Below are 21,620 nucleotides of genomic sequence, written 5' to 3'. Positions count from 1 at the left end.
TAACCTTGAAAAGGATTAAGAGCGCCAAGAAATCCCATAAGAGAAAAACCACACTGATATGAGTGTTTGTGGACATGCATTTGCTAAAGCTCCAGCTAATGGGGATCAGAATAAAGACGTTTGCATTGTGTGAACTTTGACCTCCCACAGGGCAGCGACGGTGAGTCTGGACCGAGAGGACAGCAGGGTATGTTTGGCCAGAAAGGAGACGAAGGACCCAGAGGATTCCCAGGTCTGCCAGGACCCATCGGGCTGCAGGTAAGTCTAAGTATACATCCTCTAGATAAACACGCAGGACAACCAGATCACATTGAACGCAGCTCAGTAGGTACACACCGTGAAAGCCAGCCAGCAGAACAGGCTCCTCCATAGCCCATAAAACGACAACATTTCATTTCTCCTTACATCATTTACATCAAAACAGAGCATAATTTATTAATGCAGCCTTGGCTCCTAATAACACTTTGTATTGCCCCTGGGCAAATAATGCTTTTTCCCCCGCAAGGACTTTCCTTAGCATAGACAGTGCGAAAAATCCATCACCATTGCTAACATTTTGCATTTGGCATTTTGCCGCAGCGTTAATGGTGGAGGGGAGACTGGCGTTGGTTTTTCCTCTCAGTCTGCATCATTATCATGCAGTAAACTGCTCCCCTGCAGTGCTCCCAGGCCCTAATAAGAGACCAGCTGCCATGGCAGCTCGTATTTGATCAGATACTTTAATCAATGTATAGAATAAATTCATTCATCTTTTGCAAATATGTCTCATATAAAACAAATTACAATATACATAGAGTATTTGTTGGCTAGAGGATTTAGAGAAAAGGGGCACCAGCTCTGAAGCAACTAGTCAGTTAGGATGTGGTTCAAATTGGATTTGGATACTAGGATAGACACATTTGCTTACCTGTGGTTTTACAGAGGTCACAGATAAAACAGATAAATGAAATTTTCATTTTATTTCCTACCTCAACACACAGCCAATCTATGGCTATTTATCTTATTCTCAATGGTAGTGGTTTACTGATTCATGGATAAGTGTTTTTCTTGGAGTCCTGCAATATTTAACCATTTTTTGGTACTGAGAGAGGAAATAACACTTTCTTCTTCCTCACACACATAAAGAGCAACAAAATGCAACCTGCCTCACTTCAACACACTCAGGAGTTTTGCAGACACAATCTAACTTAGTGAGGCGTGATGTGACGTTTATGGTGGCTAATGTTAGAAACATGTAGGTGGATATTGCTGTTTTGCTGACATTATGGAGTCGGTTCATTGATGTCTCTTGTGCTACTGCTACAGTATGTTTGAGCATCTCTGTCTCTCTCATTTGTCTCTTGAGGCCACAGTGGTTGGTGTTTAGCAAAATTTACATAGACTCCATTATATTTTCTGTTTGCTTTAACCATACATCAGATGTCCAGAAAATTGTCCCATAAGGATGTGACACTAGAACTAAGGCTAAGCTTTCCCGTACTGCTCCCCCACTACACTGCTCCATTCAACTCTGTTTTCCACAAAATTGTAACAGACTGAAAGGGGAGCAAAAGGCCAGAGCATTAAAACCAATGAGCTTGAGTTATAGAAACTTGCTTTAGTAGCAATGAAAAAAGAAACAGCATACTTGAGAATATCTCAAAGTCAATTATCCAAGGACTCAATGAGGATGAAATTAGAGCGAAACCCCACTGGTCAATAGGGCCAGATAACAGAGTTATTAAGTGCAATTGGCTTTTAATTGGGCATAATGCACTCCATCTCCACTCTTTTAATTATGTTTGGCTAAGCTGCCCTTCAGTAGATGGCAGCAGCCACTGCAAGCTCAGCTCTTCAATGCAATTATCTGAAGCATTAATGATTTTTGACTATGGGGACTGAATGGTTTCGGTTTGAAAGCCCTCCGTCATTTGGGGCTGTGTTTGCTGTGGAATATTGGAGTCCTCGCTGAGAGGATGAATGCTTCAGAGCGAGAGGTTAAGATGTGGACGTACAGATTTGATTACTCCAAGTAGTCCAAGGCTAGTGTGGGAAACGGAGGAAAACGCCAAGTCATGAGTAAGCAGTTATTGATTTGCTCTGATATGTGTAGATTTGAATGAGACCCGTGTGTGTATTTTAATGTGTGTGCATATGGTTTATTTTAATTTTACCCACAATACACTTCTCTTATTTCCAGCCTTCTGATCCATTAATTCATGTATTTTACAAACAAGCCTGACAGTTCCAGCAGTGATCAAGAGTCTGTCACATCCAAACATTATACATGAAAAAAGTTGATGCTTCATTTATTTTTCCATTGTTTCTCCTCCCGTGTTTTATTACCATGACTGAAGTTCCAGTCAGAGTCAGTTATAAATTAGCCCTCTCTGCCATCGCAGGTACAGTAAATCAACGAAATGGACTGAAACTACACGTATGTGATCCCAGTGATCGATATCCATGTCATTTAGGTTTTACAGTAACTTATCATTACGGCCGCTTTCCACCCACCTATTGATTACACATGCTCCATCATCGGAGTTAAACTAACACAGCAAACAATAACTGCAATTATGCAGACAGACAATAAGCCACAATAGCAAGCGAGAGCTCCTTCATTTTCATCGCAGATACACCTTCCCAAGTTGTATTCAAACTGTTTTAGTCAAGCATGATTGAATCCCAGAACTGGATAATATGCACTGCCTGCACTGTCCCCTTTGTTTCCACTTTCCTGTGGACATAGATGGATGGAGCTCCCACCCTGTAATTTACACAGGCTGATTATACCCAAGCCTCCCATACCCTTTAATTACAATAGGTGTCCTGTTTGACTAATTGTGTGTTTACACTCAGGGGCTCTGCTCATATTAATGCATTCTCCATCACATTGCATCCTAAAGCCCACTATTCAACACACATCATCTGAAAGTACCTCTCAATGGGCAGCAGAAATGTATTTACCCCTCATGTGTAGTTTTGTCTCAGGTTCTGCATCACATGTCCTTTTTTTTGGCTCTGACAAATATTTGTCTTCTCCTCAGGGCTTACCCGGCCCCCCTGGTGAGAAGGGAGAGAATGGAGACGTTGGACCAATGGTAAGCGCAACTCTTTCTGTTATTTTTCTATGTAACAGAAATTCACATTGTTTTCACGTACAACCCAGTGAGGTGGGAAATTGTTCTGAAGTTTTGGCTGGTGGCAAAGTCTGGCAACTCCACCAGTCACTTGGCAGATGTTTTAGAAGTCTGTGGAAGATTTTTTACACAAAAAAAAAGAAATTCAACTGGTGAAAAGTTTGCATGCTGTGTTCCAAAGCAGGATGTTTTTTCAGCTATCGTTTATTAATTTTTCAATACAGTTCGACTATAATAAAAGAACTGTCAGTGGAGCACTGAGTTGTCAGTCAGAGAATAATCAGAACAGACAAGTATTATGTACAGATATTGTATGGGGGTTTGATTTTCTGACATACCTTCACACCAGCACTCGAGCGTAACGAGCACAGACACAGAGCAGCCTGTACCTCTGTCTTTCTGCCCATCTGTGTCTGACTGTGTTCACAAAGTCAGATTTCTGGTCTTGTCTTTGCTATGCTGAGCCATAGCTGAGTATTATGTTCTTGTCTCAGGTCTCATGTGTTGATAAGAGACACACAGGTTGTCATTCACAACCCCATTTTCTATAATACAGCAGGTGGGTTTTTTTTGTGGGTACTTCAGATCACTATTGTTGCACTTCCTTGTACAGCTGCTGTAAAAGGAAGATATAATCATATATGAAAAATGACAGCGGTCTGCTCTTTCTGGAGATAGACATACATTTCCCATAGATCAACAGTATTAAAGTGCTGTCCTATCATACCCATTAACAGAGCAGACATTAAACATAGTGTAACTTCTGTTCTTGCCATCAGGGTCCACCTGGTCCTCCTGGCCCCAGAGGTCCTCAAGGTCCCAGTGGAGCCAATGTAAGTTTGATTGTTGTCTTCACTCATACTCATTATTTTCAAAGTTTTGTTGTCAAAAACAGGAAATTTCACATCAGTGATTCTTATTTTCTTTGGATAAATCTAATAAACTAATGCCACTGTTATTGATCCACAGGGTGCACAAGGTCCCCCCGGTGGTATTGGTTCTATGGGAGGTGTTGGTGAGAAGGTAAGAACCTAACATGCTTGGTGTTTTTTCCTGCACTTGGTTAGCACTTCCCAGTTACGAAATCTTTCATCTCCTCTGGTATGTTTTTCTTCAAAATAAGTGAATTCTGCAGAATGTTTCTCCATCTGCTTCCAAATGAGATTTTTACTATCATGTAATACTTCAAAAAAGTTTGTGTGTTTGAAAATGAGGGAGAAGATACAAAAACCAAAAGCAGTGAACTAGTCAGCTGATAGCACCATCTGGATCATTTACTGCAAGTGTGATAATCCACGTTGTCACTGTACGATCACAGGGAGAAACCGGGGAGGCTGGAAACCCAGGATCACCTGGAGAGCCTGGTATCGGGGTAAGTACAGTATCATGCTGAAGTACTCCTCATCTCATCTCTGAGAGTGTTTCTTATTTTCAAAAACAAGGGAACTGATGGTTTATACATGCATAAACCTTACTTAAAATGCACGGCAAGTAGCAATCCAGCACAATCCAGCAGTGTGTCCTTGTGTACAATCCTTCCCATGTGCTATTGTGAATGTTTAAAGAATGTGCCTGTGAATATATGTGAGTGCAGCTAATTACATTTATTATTTGACACTTAAAGCTATGGGGGCTGTTCCACCTCTGAGTATTTTACCTCTGATTACTGTTGGCTGATGTGGAGAAACACTCCCAACCTCAGGGCTGTTCAGCAGATAATTAGCTCAGCCACGTTTGGAAACGTCCACCATCAGTGGCGTCATTAATCTAATGTCCTCTACCAGGCAAAAGAGGCAAAAGTCAATGTGTTCGCAGTAACATTTGGTCATTCAACGTCTCCAAAAATAGTGTTAATGACACGAAGTTCACATTCTGATGTAACAGGCATAACATGCATCAATCCACATAACATGCACTAAATCTGTTTCATGATGCAGCATATTGTGTTTGCCTGCAAGATGCCGCTGCTTTTAACTTTTTCAGTGGCATAAATCAGGATGAAGTATTCACAGTAGGCATCCTGATGTCGAATATCTCTGAGCAGAGCGCCGCCATCAATCCAGGCAAAGCAGGAGAAATCTGCTGTGTTCACCAGAGAGGCTCCTCCTGAGTTATAATAATAATAATAAACTTTATTTATAAAGCACCTTTCATCACATGAAATGTTGCTCAACGTGCTTTACAAGAAGCAGTATTAAATCAAAATGATAGATACTTAAAGACAAGACATATTAAAGCACTAAAAGACAATAAAGCAATAAAATCCTGAAAAAATAAGAGGAGATAAGATCATGGTGAGATTATGGGTGCGGGCCAGTCACGGATCCGTCTGCTGCCACGCATCAGTTTACAGTGACAGATAGAGCCAGTGTTGCACGTTACATCGAGATCAATTTTAAAGGTGTCGAGCTGGCATCGACTGGAGAGGTGCTCGGCTCTAATAGACCAACTAACGATTCAGGGCTTGTAATTATGCTTCAGTTGCTGCTCTGAGTCATGGCCAACACTTAAAGACACTGTATCTGCTATTGCTAAATATTGTATGATAAGGTTTTTATAGTTTAATCATTTAGTGCATCGAACTATGATTTTAAAATGAATCTGTACAACAAATGATGTCAGAGCTTCATTTTAGTCCTTTCTCAGCTCTCGAAACCACACTTTGCAGTAGTTTGGTGGCAGAAGTGACAGATGTGATATCACATGTGTCTTGTGCTTTATTTAGCTTCATATTGTCAAAGAAGCCTGTACAGCTCTCATGTTGTCTTCATGGTGACAAGCCCATGATGCGTTTTCCCTCAGGGCCCCAGAGGAGAGACTGGTGAGAAGGGAGAAACCGGCCCACCAGGAGCTGCTGGACCCCCCGGTGCCCGCGGACCCCCTGGAGATGACGGTCCCAAGGGTAACCCTGTATGTCAACTCCTCTGACACACACACACACACACACACACACACACACACATATACACACACAGCCATGACCGATGCATTATTATAACTGATATTTGACGCAATGTCCAATATCTTAGTCAAGATCAGTCTCCTCAGTGTCTCGATCTGTCTGCAGGGTCCTGTCGGCTTCCCAGGAGACCCTGGTCCCCCTGGTGAGCCTGGTGCTGCTGTAAGTTCTACATTTATACTTACTACTGTCAATCTAATGTTGTTGCATCATATTCAGGGTATTATAGCATTCAGCGAATGAATTATGCTTGTGTATCATTAACTATGAGAAAATACTAGTAACATTAGAAATGAAGTGAAAAGCAATGAATGTCTTTCCGTAACTCTTCCTTTGTTTTATTGTGTTATTGCTTTATTGTTTTATTTTGTGTCAGAGGATTTTGTTATTGTTTGCAGAGCTTTTTATTGTTTTTGTGAGAAAAAAAAAAATTCTTTTGAGTTGAGTTGAATTCAGTTAAATAACTCCATGTTTGGCTCTTTTGTATATTTTCCTTAGGGCCTTGACGGTTTAGCAGGTGACAAAGGAGACGATGGAGAGGCCGGTCAGCCTGTAAGTCTCACATGATCTGAAATTGTAAAAACCTGCTAAGTAAACACATTGAAAATATCAGCCAGTCACATTCTGCTACTGCAAACAAATTCCCATGCACTCAGTGATTCCCTCCTTAATGTTTTCCATAACCTGATGCAGAATAGTTTGAATTAGCAGCATTGTGATAAGCTATTTGTTTCATTCTGGGTTATCTAGAAAGAAATTGCAAGAAGAGAAAATGGAGATTGAACTTCTATCAGTGCTAACACTTTGCAGCTTATTGTACATTTTAAATTCAGGGCCACTGAAATGTGTAATGCGCACAATGAAGCAAACATAGCCACAATATGTCAGTCTGCAGGAGAGCCGGAACAGAGTCTGTTCTGTGACATCTTTTTGTACAAATGAGGAGATATCTCATTATATAACAAAACTCTTCAGTTTTGGTGAAGTGTTCTATCTATTCAACTTTAGGGCCCTCCAGGTCCATCTGGTGAAGCTGGAGTACCAGGACCTCCCGGCAAAAGGGTGAGTACATTTCCAAAATGATGTATGAGATGACACTTGTGTTCAGCTCTTGGGATCTTCTCTATTTTTAGACTCACAATGCTCTTAAAGGCGCCAATCTATTAGCCACTGGAAGGTGATACACATTTCTCACCGTATGTGTAGATATGTTTAAATTAAACCACGTGTTCTTGACAGGAAATGATGTCCATTAGTTAAATGACATCATTCTCCATGAGTATAATGACATACTGTGAGTTTGACTGGCAGTAATGTGAAAGCAGTAGGACTGCTGCTGCTGCTAATGTCTGGAAATTATCTTGTCACTTCAGTTTCTGGCACTCGATGCCCTTTCTGTCACATTGGACTTGAGCTGAGATTATTTCATTTCACTAGTGTAGAATTTTTATGATGCCTTCCGTTTACAGTAATAATGTTTTACAGTTAGCAGTAAAGCATGCCATTAATGTTCTGTACGAAAGGCTGGCACATTATGGTGAGAGAGATTGATATTCAAAGTGAATTCATTCTGTTTTGTGTACTTCAGCAGAGATGTGAAGTCAGTGAAGTCTGACTTATTCTGCAGAGCATCACTATCAACCAGCTTTTCCACATATTAATGCAAACATCATATACAGTACACAGGCAATACAATATACTGTACCTCCTCTATATCACAGAAATATAATAAATGCTGCAGTGGTGGGAAGTATTTACTCAAAGTAATTGCATTTCCATTACTTTGTACTTCCAGCTGCTTCCCTATAAGAGGGAAAGACTGAATTTTTTATTCCACTACATTCCCTTATTTTTTAAGTTGTGGTCAGTACTTACTTTTCTAATTATGATTTTACTTAAATAAAAATATTATATGCTCATGTAAATATATGCTTATAAAACAAATTCATTGAGTGCTAAGGATTACACCAGCAGTTCCAAAACATTTTGGTTTGTTACCCCTAACAAAAAAGCAGTGTCTAGTTGAAGTCCCTCGTCCCCTTTCAGATGTCAAAGAGTTGTTAGCAGTTCCACTTAAGAACAACTTTTTTTTTTTTTTAAATAAATAAATAAAAATGGAAAGACGAAGGAAAATTAAAAGAAAAATGAATACAAATTTGTGTAGAAGAACTTTGTATTTTCTGTTTTTGCACATCATTGGACTGGGCACAACCCCTTGATTTGGAACCACTGAACTAAACTACTAGTATAACAAGTACCTAAACTAAGTGTATATAAAGTAGTTAAAACTAGATCCTCCTTCAATTTTGCAGCACAAATACTGTGACTTTGGATATTTTTCTTACATTTTGCTTATGATACTTCTGCATTTTTGCTTAAGTAGGATTATGAACTTTTGTAATGCAGTGGAGTATTCTTACATTGTTGTGTTGGTAGCTGAGGAACCTCTTCTACCACTGTCAATAAGGAAGAAATCAGTGAAGCCACATAATGATCTTTACAGTTTTCCTCATCATAGATAATTCAAAATATAACTGTAACATCTTATCACAAAAAGCTGTCTGATGATTTATCAGAGATCTAGATGTCTAAAAATATCCACTTGGCTTCACTGCCCAAATGTCCTCTGTCAAGCCTCTGATACTCTTGTTTGCATGGGTTGGATGAAACTCTGTGGCTTCATTTGCAATGCAGGACGGCTGATTGTACATTTTAAAAAATGCTGGCAAGCACATTTTAGCCCCAGAATTTGTATTCCAAGGGGTGGTACCCAGGTGATAGAGGCTACAGAAAATATTAGGCCCCTGTTCCATGTCCATATTAATGGACTTTGCGATATGATTTTTCATCCCTCACCATTAATGCTGGGTTAGTCTCTCTCCCAATATCTCTTCAAAATTGACTCAGGTTTGGTGTTCATTGATGCGTGTGGCCGCTTGACTACATTAGCACACATGCACGCACGGGTGTACACAAGCATACGCACACATTCAACACACATCCACTAATGCACATACAGTTGCCAGGGCTCATAACCTACATTGAAGACCGGTGGCTTTTGTTTGGTCTGTTTGATTATGGTTTCTAATGGCAAATGACAGCCCACTTACAAGGTTTTGACCAGAGGCTGTTTGGTGAAAATGCTGATGTGCTTTTAGCTCAGTATGTTTGGAATGTAGGGCAATTTGCTCGCGCTGATGTTGCGTGGCCCTGAATAACCTTCCCTTTTTAAAAAGGTTCAAGGTGAGAGATGGTTCAGCTAGACAGTTAGCGTGTACATGAAACTACTGCTTGTCGGCAAACGTTGGAGAATTTTCCTTTCAGTGAATAATTGCCTGTTTTGTGTTCTTTGGAATAGGTTGTAAAAGGCATATAGTGAATTAGTGTGTGTGTGTTAATTACAATGATATATTTGTTTATTTCACATATTCATGCACAAAATTCTAATTGCCTTTGCTTGTTGTTCTTTTTAGGGACCTGTTGGACGAGCAGGCCAAGAGGGCAGACAAGGAGAAAAGGGATCCAAGGTCAGTCACCAGTGTTCTGGCTTCAACACTCATTTTGTTTTACAAATTACAATCACCTACTGAAGTGCACATGATTCTTGATGAGATCAGGGTTGGAATATATGGAAGCAAAGAAGCAGCTGTGAGTGTTCAAGTGTTCAAAATTTAAAGAGCTATAATTAAGTTGCTCCGATTGGGAAGGTGAAACTCACAAAATGAAAAATTTACACTTGAACATCTGTGCCACCAGGGATAATCAACTGACCCTTGATAGAGGCGATCAGACTTCTGTCCAATCAGATAACGTTCTATCCATCATGTGATCCAATAAAGGAAAGTTTAGATGAGTGACTGGACACTCACATCTTCCTGTTTAATTTATTATGTTTTTCAAATCATAAAAGTAGAAATCACCATGTGGAAGTTTCAAATAACCCAAAAAATTCAGTTAGCTGGCCTTCAGAGTAAAAGGTGATGCTTTACTTTCATGACTTTTCCTGGTAAGAATGATGCAATTGAGTGCTAATTATAGGCAAAATAGAGAAAGTGCTCAATTGTTATTGCTTGCTAGCGTAACCTTGAGAGATAGAGATAGCTGGACAGGACAAAATGTGAAATTTGCCTGCAGGCAGCATACAATTTTAAACGTTTCAGTGATTAATGAATAAAATCACATGGGTTTAAATTGAGCTTTTTTTTTTTTTCAAGGACATTGTTGTTTTTCCCACTAATCAGTACTGAAATGAATTTATTTCCAAGAAATACTCTAGAAATTTTTTATAAATAAAGTATTGAACAGTTAAATCTTTCATTGCGGTACATTCATTAGTATTTACATTTTAACATTAAGCACTCAGTAGTAGTTAGACTTCACAACTGGGTATTAAGTTGTTTATAAAAATTCTAACTTTCTTTCCTTCTATGAATGGTTGCCAAATAGTCTGCGTGACGGCGTTATAGAAGACACATCAATATACGATTAAACAGAATGAAATGTCTGTGATGGCAGATGTCGAGTTGATAATCTGAAGAACGAAAGAACGCCCATTCAAACCCTTTGCTCTGCTGTCCTCAGGTGTTTATTTATTGGCAAATTAGTCCCACAGAAGCAGCACTTGGGTTTCTTGAGGCGACCAGCGGCTTTGATTGTTTTGTTAAAATCCATAACATGTTAGTGTCTTTGTAAGCCTTAAAGAAATTGTGTCTCCAAATCAGATGGGTGAAAGAAATGCACAGACGGAAAACCTGACAAATCTCTGCCATGGCCTCGCTCTTCCTTTTGTTCTTTGTCATGCTGCATCTCTTTACTTCTCCCCTGCACAAGCAGACACCGTCGGACATACACACACACATATATATGAGGTGTACTTTCTAATCACATTGAGGTAAAGGATTAGAGGTGATTTGATGGAGACAAGACAAAGCCTGCGTGGTGATCCTTGAGTGTCAACTCCAGGCCTAATTGGTTGTCAGAACAATTTAATCCCTCCCTCCTATCATCTTAGTCGATATGACATCTCTGGAACTTCAATACATGAAAACACGCTCTTCCTGCTCAGAGACAATAGACGAGTTCTGGTAACATTTGATCTGTGTAGATCTTACAAATCCTCGAATTCTTCCAATCTGAGCTTTTGAGGAAGGAAAACGTGGCAAAATACTGAAGAATGTGACTTTCAGATGTGACTTTGCTTTAATTAACAAGTTGGATGAAAGTGTGGTTGTCATTATTATCAGAAATATTTCACTTTTATATTAACATATATGGTTCACGGAGTAACAGCGAGTATAAATGTAACTGATTTTCTCTCCAAAAAACTAAAGAATACCTTGAAGTTCCCAGAAGTGTATGAGTTCTATAGCTCATGGAAAGGGAGTGATTCCTAATGTCCTTTTTTTTTAACAGGGAGAAGCTGGAGCAGAGGGACCTGTTGGGAAAACTGGACCTGTGGGACCTCAGGGTCCCCCTGGAAAGTCTGGTCCGGAGGGTCTTCGTGGAATACCTGGCCCTGTTGTGAGTAGACATTGTTGACAGTTTATTTTTATGGCACAGATTCAACTTTAGTGACAAATCTCTGGATTACAAGGGATGAATAGATTTATTTATATGGAGAAAATACATGGCTGAAAAACACTATTCGTTCAGATTTATTTATATTAACATTGTCAACAATGTCAACATTCTCACTTGAAATGTATAGTTCAGTAAAAAAATCAAATCTAGTCTTCCAATAACTCTCATGTTATTAGTCAAATGTTGTAATTATTCATTCCTTTTTCTTAGGGTGAGCAAGGACTCCCTGGTGCTTCTGGTCAAGACGGCCCCCCTGGACCTCTTGTAAGACGTTTCCTTCCACCTTACCATTAAAAATCGAATTAATCTGCAGCATGGACTCATTGCATGGATGTAGTTATTTTTAAAGTAAAAAAAAAAATGATGATGATACAGCAGGACTACCTCCCAATGTCTTATTAAAAACATCTATATGTTGCATGCATCTTAGCCATTTCATGACTGATGTATTGTTCACAGCAGTTGTTGCAGTAGCTCTGCAGGATAGACACAGAGTAGTTACCATGAATGCAGAGTTCTGTGCTGGCTGTCACTGTAAAATATTGTGAATTCATATCACTGTGATTTATGCTTGACAAACTGATTCTGTCACTCCATAGGGACCCCCTGGACTTCCTGGTATGAAAGGTGACTCTGGATCCAAGGGAGAAAAGGCAAGACATTATGATGATGCTAATCTCAAATTGCTTTACTGTGTATTTCTCGTATCTCCTTATGCGCCTTATCTGAAGCTTCCAAAGTAAGCAAACGTCTAGGCCTGTTGCCTCTATCTCGTTGTTCACTCTCTCCCAGTGAGATGATGAAGGGTTCTTGCTCTGTGAAGAGTTTTCACACCGTGATTTAATGCAGTGGATGAATATGTATAAGACCAATAATATCATCTTTGTAATGGTCATTGGTTTAATGCCAGCGTGCAGTAGTCAGAAGCAGATGGTCATAACTCTGCCCAATAGCAGGTGCCGAAACAGACCACCATTGTTAAATATGACGACCACAATAAACACAATAATTATTTATAGGCAGAAATAAGACAGCGCTGAGGTCGCCTGTCCAGGTGTTGTGCATAAAGATGCAGGTGAATTAGCATATTTTTTTCACTTTAAAAAATGGCCTTTATTTTCTGCAGGTGATAAATGAACACAAATAAAATTTTATGAAATGCAAATTACTTTTCGTTAAAGGGACAATAAGTATACATATTGTTTCGGTGCCTGAATTTTCAGTGTTATTTTGGTCTCACTTGTTGTTCTTTATTTCCCTCTCTTCCTACTCCAGGGTCATCCAGGTTTAATCGGTCTGATCGGACCCCCTGGTGAGCCCGGAGAGAAGGGAGACAGAGGTCTGCCTGGACCTCAGGGTGCTTCAGGCGGCAAGGGTGATTCTGTAAGTCAATCTCTGCATCAGGCAGACTGTGATTTGTTGATTTTATATGTAATATTGCATGAATTTACCATATTGTAATGTTCTATATATAAATGTAGAAAAAAAAACACTTATGGCTATGTCCCAACTGTAAAACATTCTGGATAAACGCATCCATCAGATACCATATCTTAAATGAGATTCACTGTATTCCCACTAATGTCATGTGTTATCTTTTTTAAGGGTACTGTTGGTCCCCAAGGTCCCCTCGGCCCTCCTGGTCCACCTGGTATTCCTGTAAGTTCACCTTCTTGTCAGACAAACCAGGATTTTTGCACTGTGTTACATCATGGCTGTTGTTCATCCATCCATATTGCTTTTTCAACAGGGACCTCAGGGACAAAAGGGATCGAAGGGATCATCTGTAAGTCATGTTTCCATCCTTTTCAGTGTTTTGATGCATTTCACCTGGCAACATGTGTTTGCCAAGAATGGGTTCCATCGTAATTATGTCAACAATATTTTGTTTTTGCCAGGGTTCAACTGGTCAGAAGGGAGACACTGGACTGATTGGACCACCTGGACCCCCTGTAAGTTGCCTGTTTATTCTCTTAAAATTTAACAGGCATCTTGGAGAGTTTTGCTTTTCAAGAAAAAACATTTTCTGGTTCCAGCATCTCAAATAAGAGAATTTGCCATTTTTTCTGCTTTATCACTGTAAATTGAAAAACTTTAGATTTTAGACTGTTGATGTTCTGATGGGCATTTTTTCACTGTTGTTGACATTTTGACTAAAGAATTAATTACTTAATTGAGAAAATAATTGGCAGATTAATTGATCATGAAAATAACTGTCAGTTGATGTTGACTTCTGGGACACTGAGGCAGTTGACAACCATAAACACTTACCTGCTTTACCTTTTACCTTTGTCCTTCAGGGTCCACCTGGTGACATCATCCAGCCGCTGCCCATCCAGCAGGCCTCCAGGAAGACCAGGCGGCAGGCTGACATGCAGGGAGATGAGGCACTGGCCGACTACGGCGTTGATGGCGTGGGTATGGAGGGAATGGAGGATGTCTTCGGATCTCTCAACAACCTGAAACAAGACATTGAGCGCATGAAGTTCCCCATGGGCACCCAGGACAATCCTGCCAGGACCTGCAACGACCTGCACCTCAGCCAGCCTGACTTCCCAGATGGTAAGATGGAGACGTCTTATAACAGTGGAGAGAGACTGCCAGCTGTCCTATTGCCAAAATCCAGAGAGAGAGGGGAGCTGATAAAAATGTTCATATACTCACCTTCATCTCTCATGAGCTCACAGTAATTATGCTTTGAAAGCAGCAGCAAGTGATTTTGCAGTACTTCTTTTGCCCAGGGTTTTGCTTCTCAGGCTAGATACAAGCTGCCCGGCCAAAATATTCAATTTAATATAATGTAAACCCGGAAAAGAAGCCAGTTCTTACATTTCAACCCCGTAACCATCATGTTTGATGATTAATTGTATTTCAATCAACGAACGGATTAAACGACTAAGCAGCTCTAAACAGCTGTAAACTAAAGGCAGAGCTTTGGTAGGAATAAATAACTTCCCTGTTGACATCCTGTGAAGCGAGAACCTGAGCAATCTTATCGGGGCCGAACATTAAACAGCAGCAGCAGTCTAAACTCTCTCGAAGGCCAAAGCTTTTCTTTATACCACTGCCTTGTCTGTGTCTCAAACTGTGTTTCCCTCTCAGGTGAATACTGGATTGATCCAAACCAGGGCTGCATAGGAGACTCCATCAAAGTGTTCTGTAATTTCACAGCAAGCGGAGAAACATGCATCCACCCAGATAAGAAATCCACAGGAGTAAGTCTTAGGCACTGTTACCATCTGATTAATACACTACCAGTCTTGAATCAAATGGTATTTTATTGTAATAGCATTTAAAAGAGTCATGAATCTGCCATTTTTTATTTGCCACTTTGATAAAATGGAAATTTATCTCAGCTCTCTGAATTCTCTGAAATGTTTAAAAAGCACTGTACAGTAATTGTCATAGATTCAGTGATTTAATTGTTTATTATAGGTGAGAATATCCAACTGGCCCAAGGAGTCTCCAGGTTCATGGTTCAGTGAATTTAAACGTGGCAAAATCGTGAGTCAACCCCCACAACTTCCTCCTTTTCCATTACCTCCCAGTGGACGTTCACATCTACTTTAGAAGCTTTTCCATTTTGCTGCTTTATCACTTTGTCTCATTTACAGTTACTCTTTCCCAGCAATCTCTCTCCTCTCTACCCCAACTTCCTGTCATACATCTCCTTGCCTCACCCGTTTCATCATTCCTTTACTTAATTTCCTCTTCCCTTCACTCTGACCTTTCTTTCAACCTTACCTCGCCGCATCGTTTTGATTACTTATCCTTTTTTTAACCTCCTGTTCCGCTTTTTCCTCTGCTTTATTTTTCTCTCCATATATCTGTCCCCAGTTGAACTATGTTGACGTGGCAGAAAACACCATCAACCCAGTGCAGATGACCTTCCTGAAGCTGCTGAGCTCTTCAGCACGGCAGAACTTCACCTATATTTGCCATCAGTCCGTGGCCTGGTACGACGCCAAGGCTGACAACTATGACAAGGCGCTGCGCTTCCTGGGCTCCAATGATGAGGAGATGTCTTACGACAATAATCCCTTCATCAAGCCACTGATGGATGGCTGCTCGGTAAACACTTATTTTCTAACTTTAAGTTAGCAATTAAACTTTTTGCTATAACTGATGAAATCCCATTAATCCTCACAAATATGTAGACTGTTGTAGGAAAATATTTATACAGGTACAGACCCAAAGAATCAAGGGATCAAAAGTAGAAACTGATTTTGGATAGGTGTTTTTGCTGTGGCAGGTCCTCTTTGATTTACAGTATTTAACGGTTTGTAATTAGTCTGGAAAGCAGAGCTGAAACGATTAGATGATTAACCGGTTGGTTGATCAACAGAAAATTAATCTGCAACTTTTCCAGCTTCTCTAATGTGAATATTTGCTGAATCGCTTAGTTTTTTATACTGTTAGATTAAATATCTTTCAGCTTTTGACTCTTGGTCTCATCTTACCAGAGGTTTTGGGAAACTGTGATTTATCACATTTATGGTTAAAATGATTAATTGATTAATCAAGAAAATAATTAAATTAAAATAGGAAACTGTGTTAGTTTCAGCCCCAGTGCGACATTAAATTGTGTATAGTTTTTGTTATTTGATATCAGGTGGGACTTTTTTCTTACACCTAAACAACAGATGGAGAAAGAAAGAGACCTTAAATTATTTAAACTGATTAATTGCTTTGTCTGTAAAATGTAGGAAAATAGTGAAAAATGTCCATCACAGTTATCCAGAGGCCAAGTGATCAACTTTCCAAAAAAAAAAATTGATAAGCTGTAAATTTTGAATTTTTGGCATTTTTGTCTGATAAATTATCTTGAAAATTATGAAACCAATAAACTAATTAACTAAATACTTTAGGGCTAATAAGTAACAACAATGTTGCTGAAGCCTAACATAAGAAATGGAGAAAGGGTTGGGCTAGGGTTCCTATCTCAAGATCTACTCATTCATCATCTCCACCTGCTTTTTCAAGGTCATGGGTGGTGCTGGACACATTTTCTACCCTTACGTAAAATATAAAATAAATCCATGCTTTTCTGAATAGTTATCATTCAAGTCCTTATGGAACATGTTCCCTAAAACACTGTACAAACATAGGTGGGCCACTTTACTAAATACCTGTGCTCTCATTTGCCCTTTGTGTTCACAGCTGAAGCAGGGCTACTCAAAGACGGTGATGGAGATCAACACTCCCCGCATCGACCAGTTGCCCATCATTGACGTCATGCTGAATGACTTTGGGGACTCCAACCAGAGGTTTGGCTTCGAGGTCGGCCCCGTCTGTTTCCTCGGCTAGACACGCCCCTACTCCCCGCTGAAGGACAGGGTCAGAGGGTACATATTAACACCCACATGCTGAGATCCGACAACCTTTACCTTCTCTCCCTGCCAAGCAAAAACCTGTGTTTTTTTTGTTGCCGTGAAGATCCACTCAAGCCCGGAGACGAAGACTGCCCCCAGGCCCTGTCATGGAAGCGCTGACCAGGGGAATCTACTCCTCGCCCTTGTAGGGCCAGAATCACATGACTTTAACGAAGTAATGGGAGTGACATCAGGAAAAGGACATTTGATGCCGTGGCGGACAGTGGCGCACTTTCAGCAACAGAGAGAGGATCCACTCACCCCAAGCCCCATCCTCCCTTGTCCTTCCCCTCCCACCACGCCTCCCTCTCTGGATGCTCCAGGTGCTGCTCTGAATACAACCACAGAGGTGCTTTTGTGCAGAATCACAAAACACTCAAGGTGCTACAAAAAGTGCTTTTTGATAAAACTGTAATTATTATTATTATTTTGTACAATATTGTTCCTTTCCGAATCCACTTGCATGTGCCCCAGCTCTTAAAATTTAAGTAAATATTCGGTTAACTATATTAGAAATAAATCCTACAGATATATTTGATGTTTGATAAGAACAAATTTGATGAGAAATCTTATGTCTTCTGAAAACAGTCATGACATAATTTGACAAAAGCTCCAATTTGTAAGTATAAAGTAATCATTTTGTAAATAATATATCTTTTAGTATTTGACTTTTACAAGAACAAAAAAAAACTGGAACACGACACGTTAACTCAAAAAGCATTTTGTCTTTTCTTCATGACATGCCAGTGGTATGCCCATTAGGGAATTAAGCCATAAGATGAGATAGTAATATAAATATTGTAAGAAAGGGCTTATTCTTCTAGACAGACTTTATTCACCCAGATGTTATACCTCAGTTTCTTTAAAAAATGTGGACATATTTGGCTCCTCAACCATGTTTATATCTTGACAACACAATCAAGTCTGAACATTATTTGTGGTGGCTAACAAAGAGGAAAGATTTTTGTGTAGTTCAATTCATCCAGTTGTTTTTTTTTTAATTCACAAAAAGAAAAAAAACTGTTGATTTTCTTCTCTGTAACAAATGAACAAAATGTTTTCATGTGCCTTGAATCAAAATTATTAAAACTGGATTCTGAAAAGTGCTGGGTTGAATGTCTGTATTGTTGGCTATGAGTGCAAAAATGATTATTGCTTTTTTTTTTGTGATTCTGCGCTGCCTTATTCATATAACCGTCCTTCGCCATGATAATTTAAGATTAGGAGGATTAGTGGTTCCAAGTGTTTGGGCTCATGTGATTGAATCTGCCGAGCCCAGGCGCAGTGATCTCCTCCAGTTTCTTTTTCTGACTCAGATTTGACTTTGATCAAGATCTGTTTGCATCTCCACCTCCTTAGCTTACAGCTATGATAGCATAGACTTCAGAGCCGCTTTCAAACCTGTGTAATTACAGTATGTTTACAACCTATGTACAACTGAAATAAATGTTTGGTGCTTTGCCAAATGCACATTGCAATGGTTTGCATTCACTTACAAATTATCCTTTATCCAAAAAGAGAGGGAATGACATCAATAGAACCAAAGTACTAAGCCAAAGGAAGGATAGTCATACAATGCATGTATTCTGAAGTCTCATCTGCCAGCACTGCATGACAGCAACATTCCTTAGGCTTCCTAATTGCACCACCAGCTTCAGTCAAACCACATGTCAGGCAAACAGACTCCACAGTGCTACCCTTTCCTCAAAAATGCCATTTTTTCAGGGCCAATTATCCAACACTGTTGATGTTCTGTTAAGGATTCTGAGTGGCTAAAGTCAAGAAGTCTCTGTGGCACCTGTGAGTGTAAGCAACCCTGTCAACATTTAGTCCCAATTCAAAGCTCAAAAACCACCAAAACTTTTACTTTTCTAAGCACCAGCACCAACCAGTTCGTCCGCGCACACAGTCGAGACGGCGTGTGTACATTTCGTGATGTTTCTTGTGGTTTCTTGATTCCCATTGTTTGAATGACGTGTAATTTACAACATAATCCACATAATAACAGCTCAGAGTGTTTTTGTCTGTGCCACTGAAGAGTCTACAGCAAATGCAAATTGACAGTGATTATCTTTTCTTCCCCATTGAGTTTGTTGTTCTAGCTAAAGGAACGGAAAACATTTATGTTAGGGAAGCATGCAAACCATCAGATTTTACAAAACAGATATGACAGGAAAGTAAATATGACTTTCCATCAAAAACAGTAACGAGAAGCTGTGGTGATGTTACGTTTCTTGTGCATGTTTTCCTGTAGCAATGGTGAAAGCATTAAGAAATGTGAAGGGCTTTATTTTTAAATGCTACATCTACAGTTTAAGGGTTACATCACAATAAAGAGGCAAATACAGAAAAGATCTCATTAAATGTCTCTATGTGGTCGGCAAATTCTCCAAATGAGCCGTAGACTACTTTTTTTTTTTCATTCCTACCAATGATTTTTCAAGCTGCAGAGGATTTTGGCTTTCAGTATTCACTTTTTGACACATCTACGACAACAATGACACAACTCTGACAGCACAAAATCACTCTGTGTCCAAACAATTTCTAAATGTTTCTGACACTCCTCTCTGTCATGCCAAGTGCATAAAACATGTAATGGCAGACTTTATACTCTATAAACTGTGAACACACCGTGCAAAGCAACAATGCACTGTTACCCACCGTTAAATATTTATATACCCTCGCCTAATGGCAAGTTGTCAGACAGTCATAAACATACATAAAGTTAAAACTGTGTTCATGACATTTTATGCAGTGCTACACCACCCTTTTATACGTCTTCAAAAACAAAGGATTCAACTTTACTTAGGTCTGCTGGTTTCGACTCACCAGGTTGGGATTTCACCTTTCAGAGATCTCGGTAGTAGGTGAGACGCACTGTCGCATTACAAAAGCTACAATTTTCACAATGAGTTTTTTGTCTAGTACTTGGAATCTCTGTGTTAAAAAAACATACAAATTTCTATTTGTTTTCAGCAGCAATTATAGTACTCACATTAACAAACCTCGATCTCAGCCTTGTCCTCTGCCAGGTCTCAGCAACACTTTAAACCTACAGAAAAAACATGACTCTTGTGAGGTCTGTTGAGTTTTGGCTTTTGAATTCCAACACTGTTTTCATTCTGCTCTATGAATCATTACATCTGTTAGTAGCAGTCTCTGTGTACTTCTTAAACCTGCATGCTGGCATGCAGTCATCCTGTTCGGTCAGGGAAAGCACATATGGTGATGAGTAATCACAACGTCTGTGTGCCTGACAATTTCTGCTTGGGCTGATGGCCACTTTAGCCAGTAATCATTTTTTCCTCATTTTTAAATTAATACAGGGCCACCTGTTTTTCATCTCTGAAGGCAGAAGAACATGTTTTGCTGTTAGGTGAAAATTGGTTGCAGAATCCAAACAAGCAAAGGAAAATAAGGCTGCAGTCGAATGAGAGGATGTTGCTGGGGTAAGGGGCTGCTTGTTTACTCTGAACGTATCCACTCCAAACCAGTCTGCATAGCTGGTCTGTTATGAGTAGCAGATCAGCTAGTCATGGCCGATCTGCTGGGACGCCCACTTTGGTCAACATGTCAAAGAAGATCTGCCAAGACTCCAGGGCTGCCGTAGGCTACAGTCACATCTGAAGAGAGCTGGTTTCCAAAGAAAAGAGAAAGAAGGGGAAGACGTTTTTCTTTTTTTCTATTCAGTGTTAAATTCTCCCTCCACTATTCGTACCCATTTTCTCTACCCATTTAATCCTTTCCAGGGTCATGAAGGGCTGGACCAAATCACAGCCTGAATTAAGCCAGAGGACAAGAAAAGACCCTGGAAAGTTTCCACTCTGTCTGAGAACTAACATGAAGAGACAGACAATCACATTTAAGGCAACGGACAATTTAAGTCTCGGATATTGGAGGAACTACAATAGATCCCCCTGCCACACAAAAACAAACAAACAAAAGTTAGACTTATTATCGTATGTGTTTATACTTGATTTCCCCTAAAATATATGAAACCCTTCCTGTTCTCCTCTTTAGCACTATAATTTTCATGACACCATTATCTTAACATTCTCACTATCAGATATTAAACCGATATTTTAAAAGAAGCTTCATTGTGGTTTTCTTTAATCAAATATGTTCCCCAAATGGCTAATGTAACCAAGCTAACACATAGCTTAAATGTTCAATTTTACTGTTAGCTTAATTAACTAACTAGCAAATGTTCTGTAGAGTTGATACTGTTCAAAGGCATGTAACCAGATTTTAATTAAATGTAGAGTGGTGACTATATTTTGTACTCTTTGTAACATCCAGAAATTGAGTAAAATAACTAACATGGCGTTTCACTGGCCTTTACCATCAGTGTGGCTAACATAGGGTGCATTTGTAATCAGTTACTGTTAGCTTGTTAATTAGCATAGCACCTAATTATGAAAGTGATCTTTATTCGGTATAACATTACCCTGGGGTTTTTCCAATGTTCTTTTCGTTGGTCCGTTAAAGTTAATTAACAGGAATTAAAATTACAGAAGAAATATGCAATTTAGTAATTTCCATTTTCAGTACTGTGCATAAACGCGCTGAATGAGCGGTGGCGGAAGTGTG

The 21,620-nt window shown here is 39.6% G+C and overlaps 1 protein-coding gene and 1 long non-coding RNA gene across 6 annotated transcripts in view; one reads left to right on the top strand and one right to left on the bottom strand.

Moving 5' to 3' along the window:
- The window catches only part of col11a1b (collagen, type XI, alpha 1b), a 92,485-nt gene extending 74,349 nt beyond the window's left edge, over nucleotides 1-18,136 (top strand). For 4 of the 5 annotated variants that reach the window (XM_071490676.1, XM_071490675.1, XM_071490677.1 and 1 more), the window contains 22 exons: nucleotides 151-258; nucleotides 3,027-3,080; nucleotides 3,899-3,952; nucleotides 4,089-4,142; nucleotides 4,438-4,491; nucleotides 5,922-6,029; nucleotides 6,187-6,240; nucleotides 6,577-6,630; nucleotides 7,087-7,140; nucleotides 9,552-9,605; nucleotides 11,491-11,598; nucleotides 11,869-11,922; nucleotides 12,258-12,311; nucleotides 12,934-13,041; nucleotides 13,264-13,317; nucleotides 13,409-13,444; nucleotides 13,557-13,610; nucleotides 13,959-14,220; nucleotides 14,761-14,873; nucleotides 15,094-15,162; nucleotides 15,496-15,729; nucleotides 16,819-18,136. In XM_071490676.1, coding sequence (XP_071346777.1) covers nucleotides 151-258; nucleotides 3,027-3,080; nucleotides 3,899-3,952; nucleotides 4,089-4,142; nucleotides 4,438-4,491; nucleotides 5,922-6,029; nucleotides 6,187-6,240; nucleotides 6,577-6,630; nucleotides 7,087-7,140; nucleotides 9,552-9,605; nucleotides 11,491-11,598; nucleotides 11,869-11,922; nucleotides 12,258-12,311; nucleotides 12,934-13,041; nucleotides 13,264-13,317; nucleotides 13,409-13,444; nucleotides 13,557-13,610; nucleotides 13,959-14,220; nucleotides 14,761-14,873; nucleotides 15,094-15,162; nucleotides 15,496-15,729; nucleotides 16,819-16,965 — 1,941 coding nt within the window. In that variant the 3' untranslated portion in view covers nucleotides 16,966-18,136. The remainder of the gene's footprint in view (nucleotides 1-150; nucleotides 259-3,026; nucleotides 3,081-3,898; nucleotides 3,953-4,088; nucleotides 4,143-4,437; nucleotides 4,492-5,921; nucleotides 6,030-6,186; nucleotides 6,241-6,576; nucleotides 6,631-7,086; nucleotides 7,141-9,551; nucleotides 9,606-11,490; nucleotides 11,599-11,868; nucleotides 11,923-12,257; nucleotides 12,312-12,933; nucleotides 13,042-13,263; nucleotides 13,318-13,408; nucleotides 13,445-13,556; nucleotides 13,611-13,958; nucleotides 14,221-14,760; nucleotides 14,874-15,093; nucleotides 15,163-15,495; nucleotides 15,730-16,818) is intronic. The other variant, XM_071490674.1, reaches the window with a different exon arrangement.
- On the bottom strand, nucleotides 10,469-21,616 carry LOC139628700 (uncharacterized). The gene is made up of 4 exons (XR_011692843.1): nucleotides 21,478-21,616; nucleotides 20,026-20,663; nucleotides 13,930-14,117; nucleotides 10,469-11,593 (listed from the first exon to the last, which is right to left on the bottom strand). It is a non-coding gene; the product is annotated as an uncharacterized lncRNA (long non-coding RNA).
- Between the last annotated feature and the right edge of the window lie 4 nt (nucleotides 21,617-21,620).

This window comes from Trachinotus anak, unplaced genomic scaffold, assembly GCF_046630095.1.
Source record: "Trachinotus anak isolate AG129_WGS33_773 ecotype Australia unplaced genomic scaffold, CSIRO_AGI_Tana_v1 ptg000012l, whole genome shotgun sequence".
Classification (NCBI taxonomy): domain Eukaryota; kingdom Metazoa; phylum Chordata; class Actinopteri; order Carangiformes; family Carangidae; genus Trachinotus; species Trachinotus anak.
Note: the sequence above shows the minus strand (reverse complement) of the source record. Positions and strands in the feature narration are given on the sequence as shown.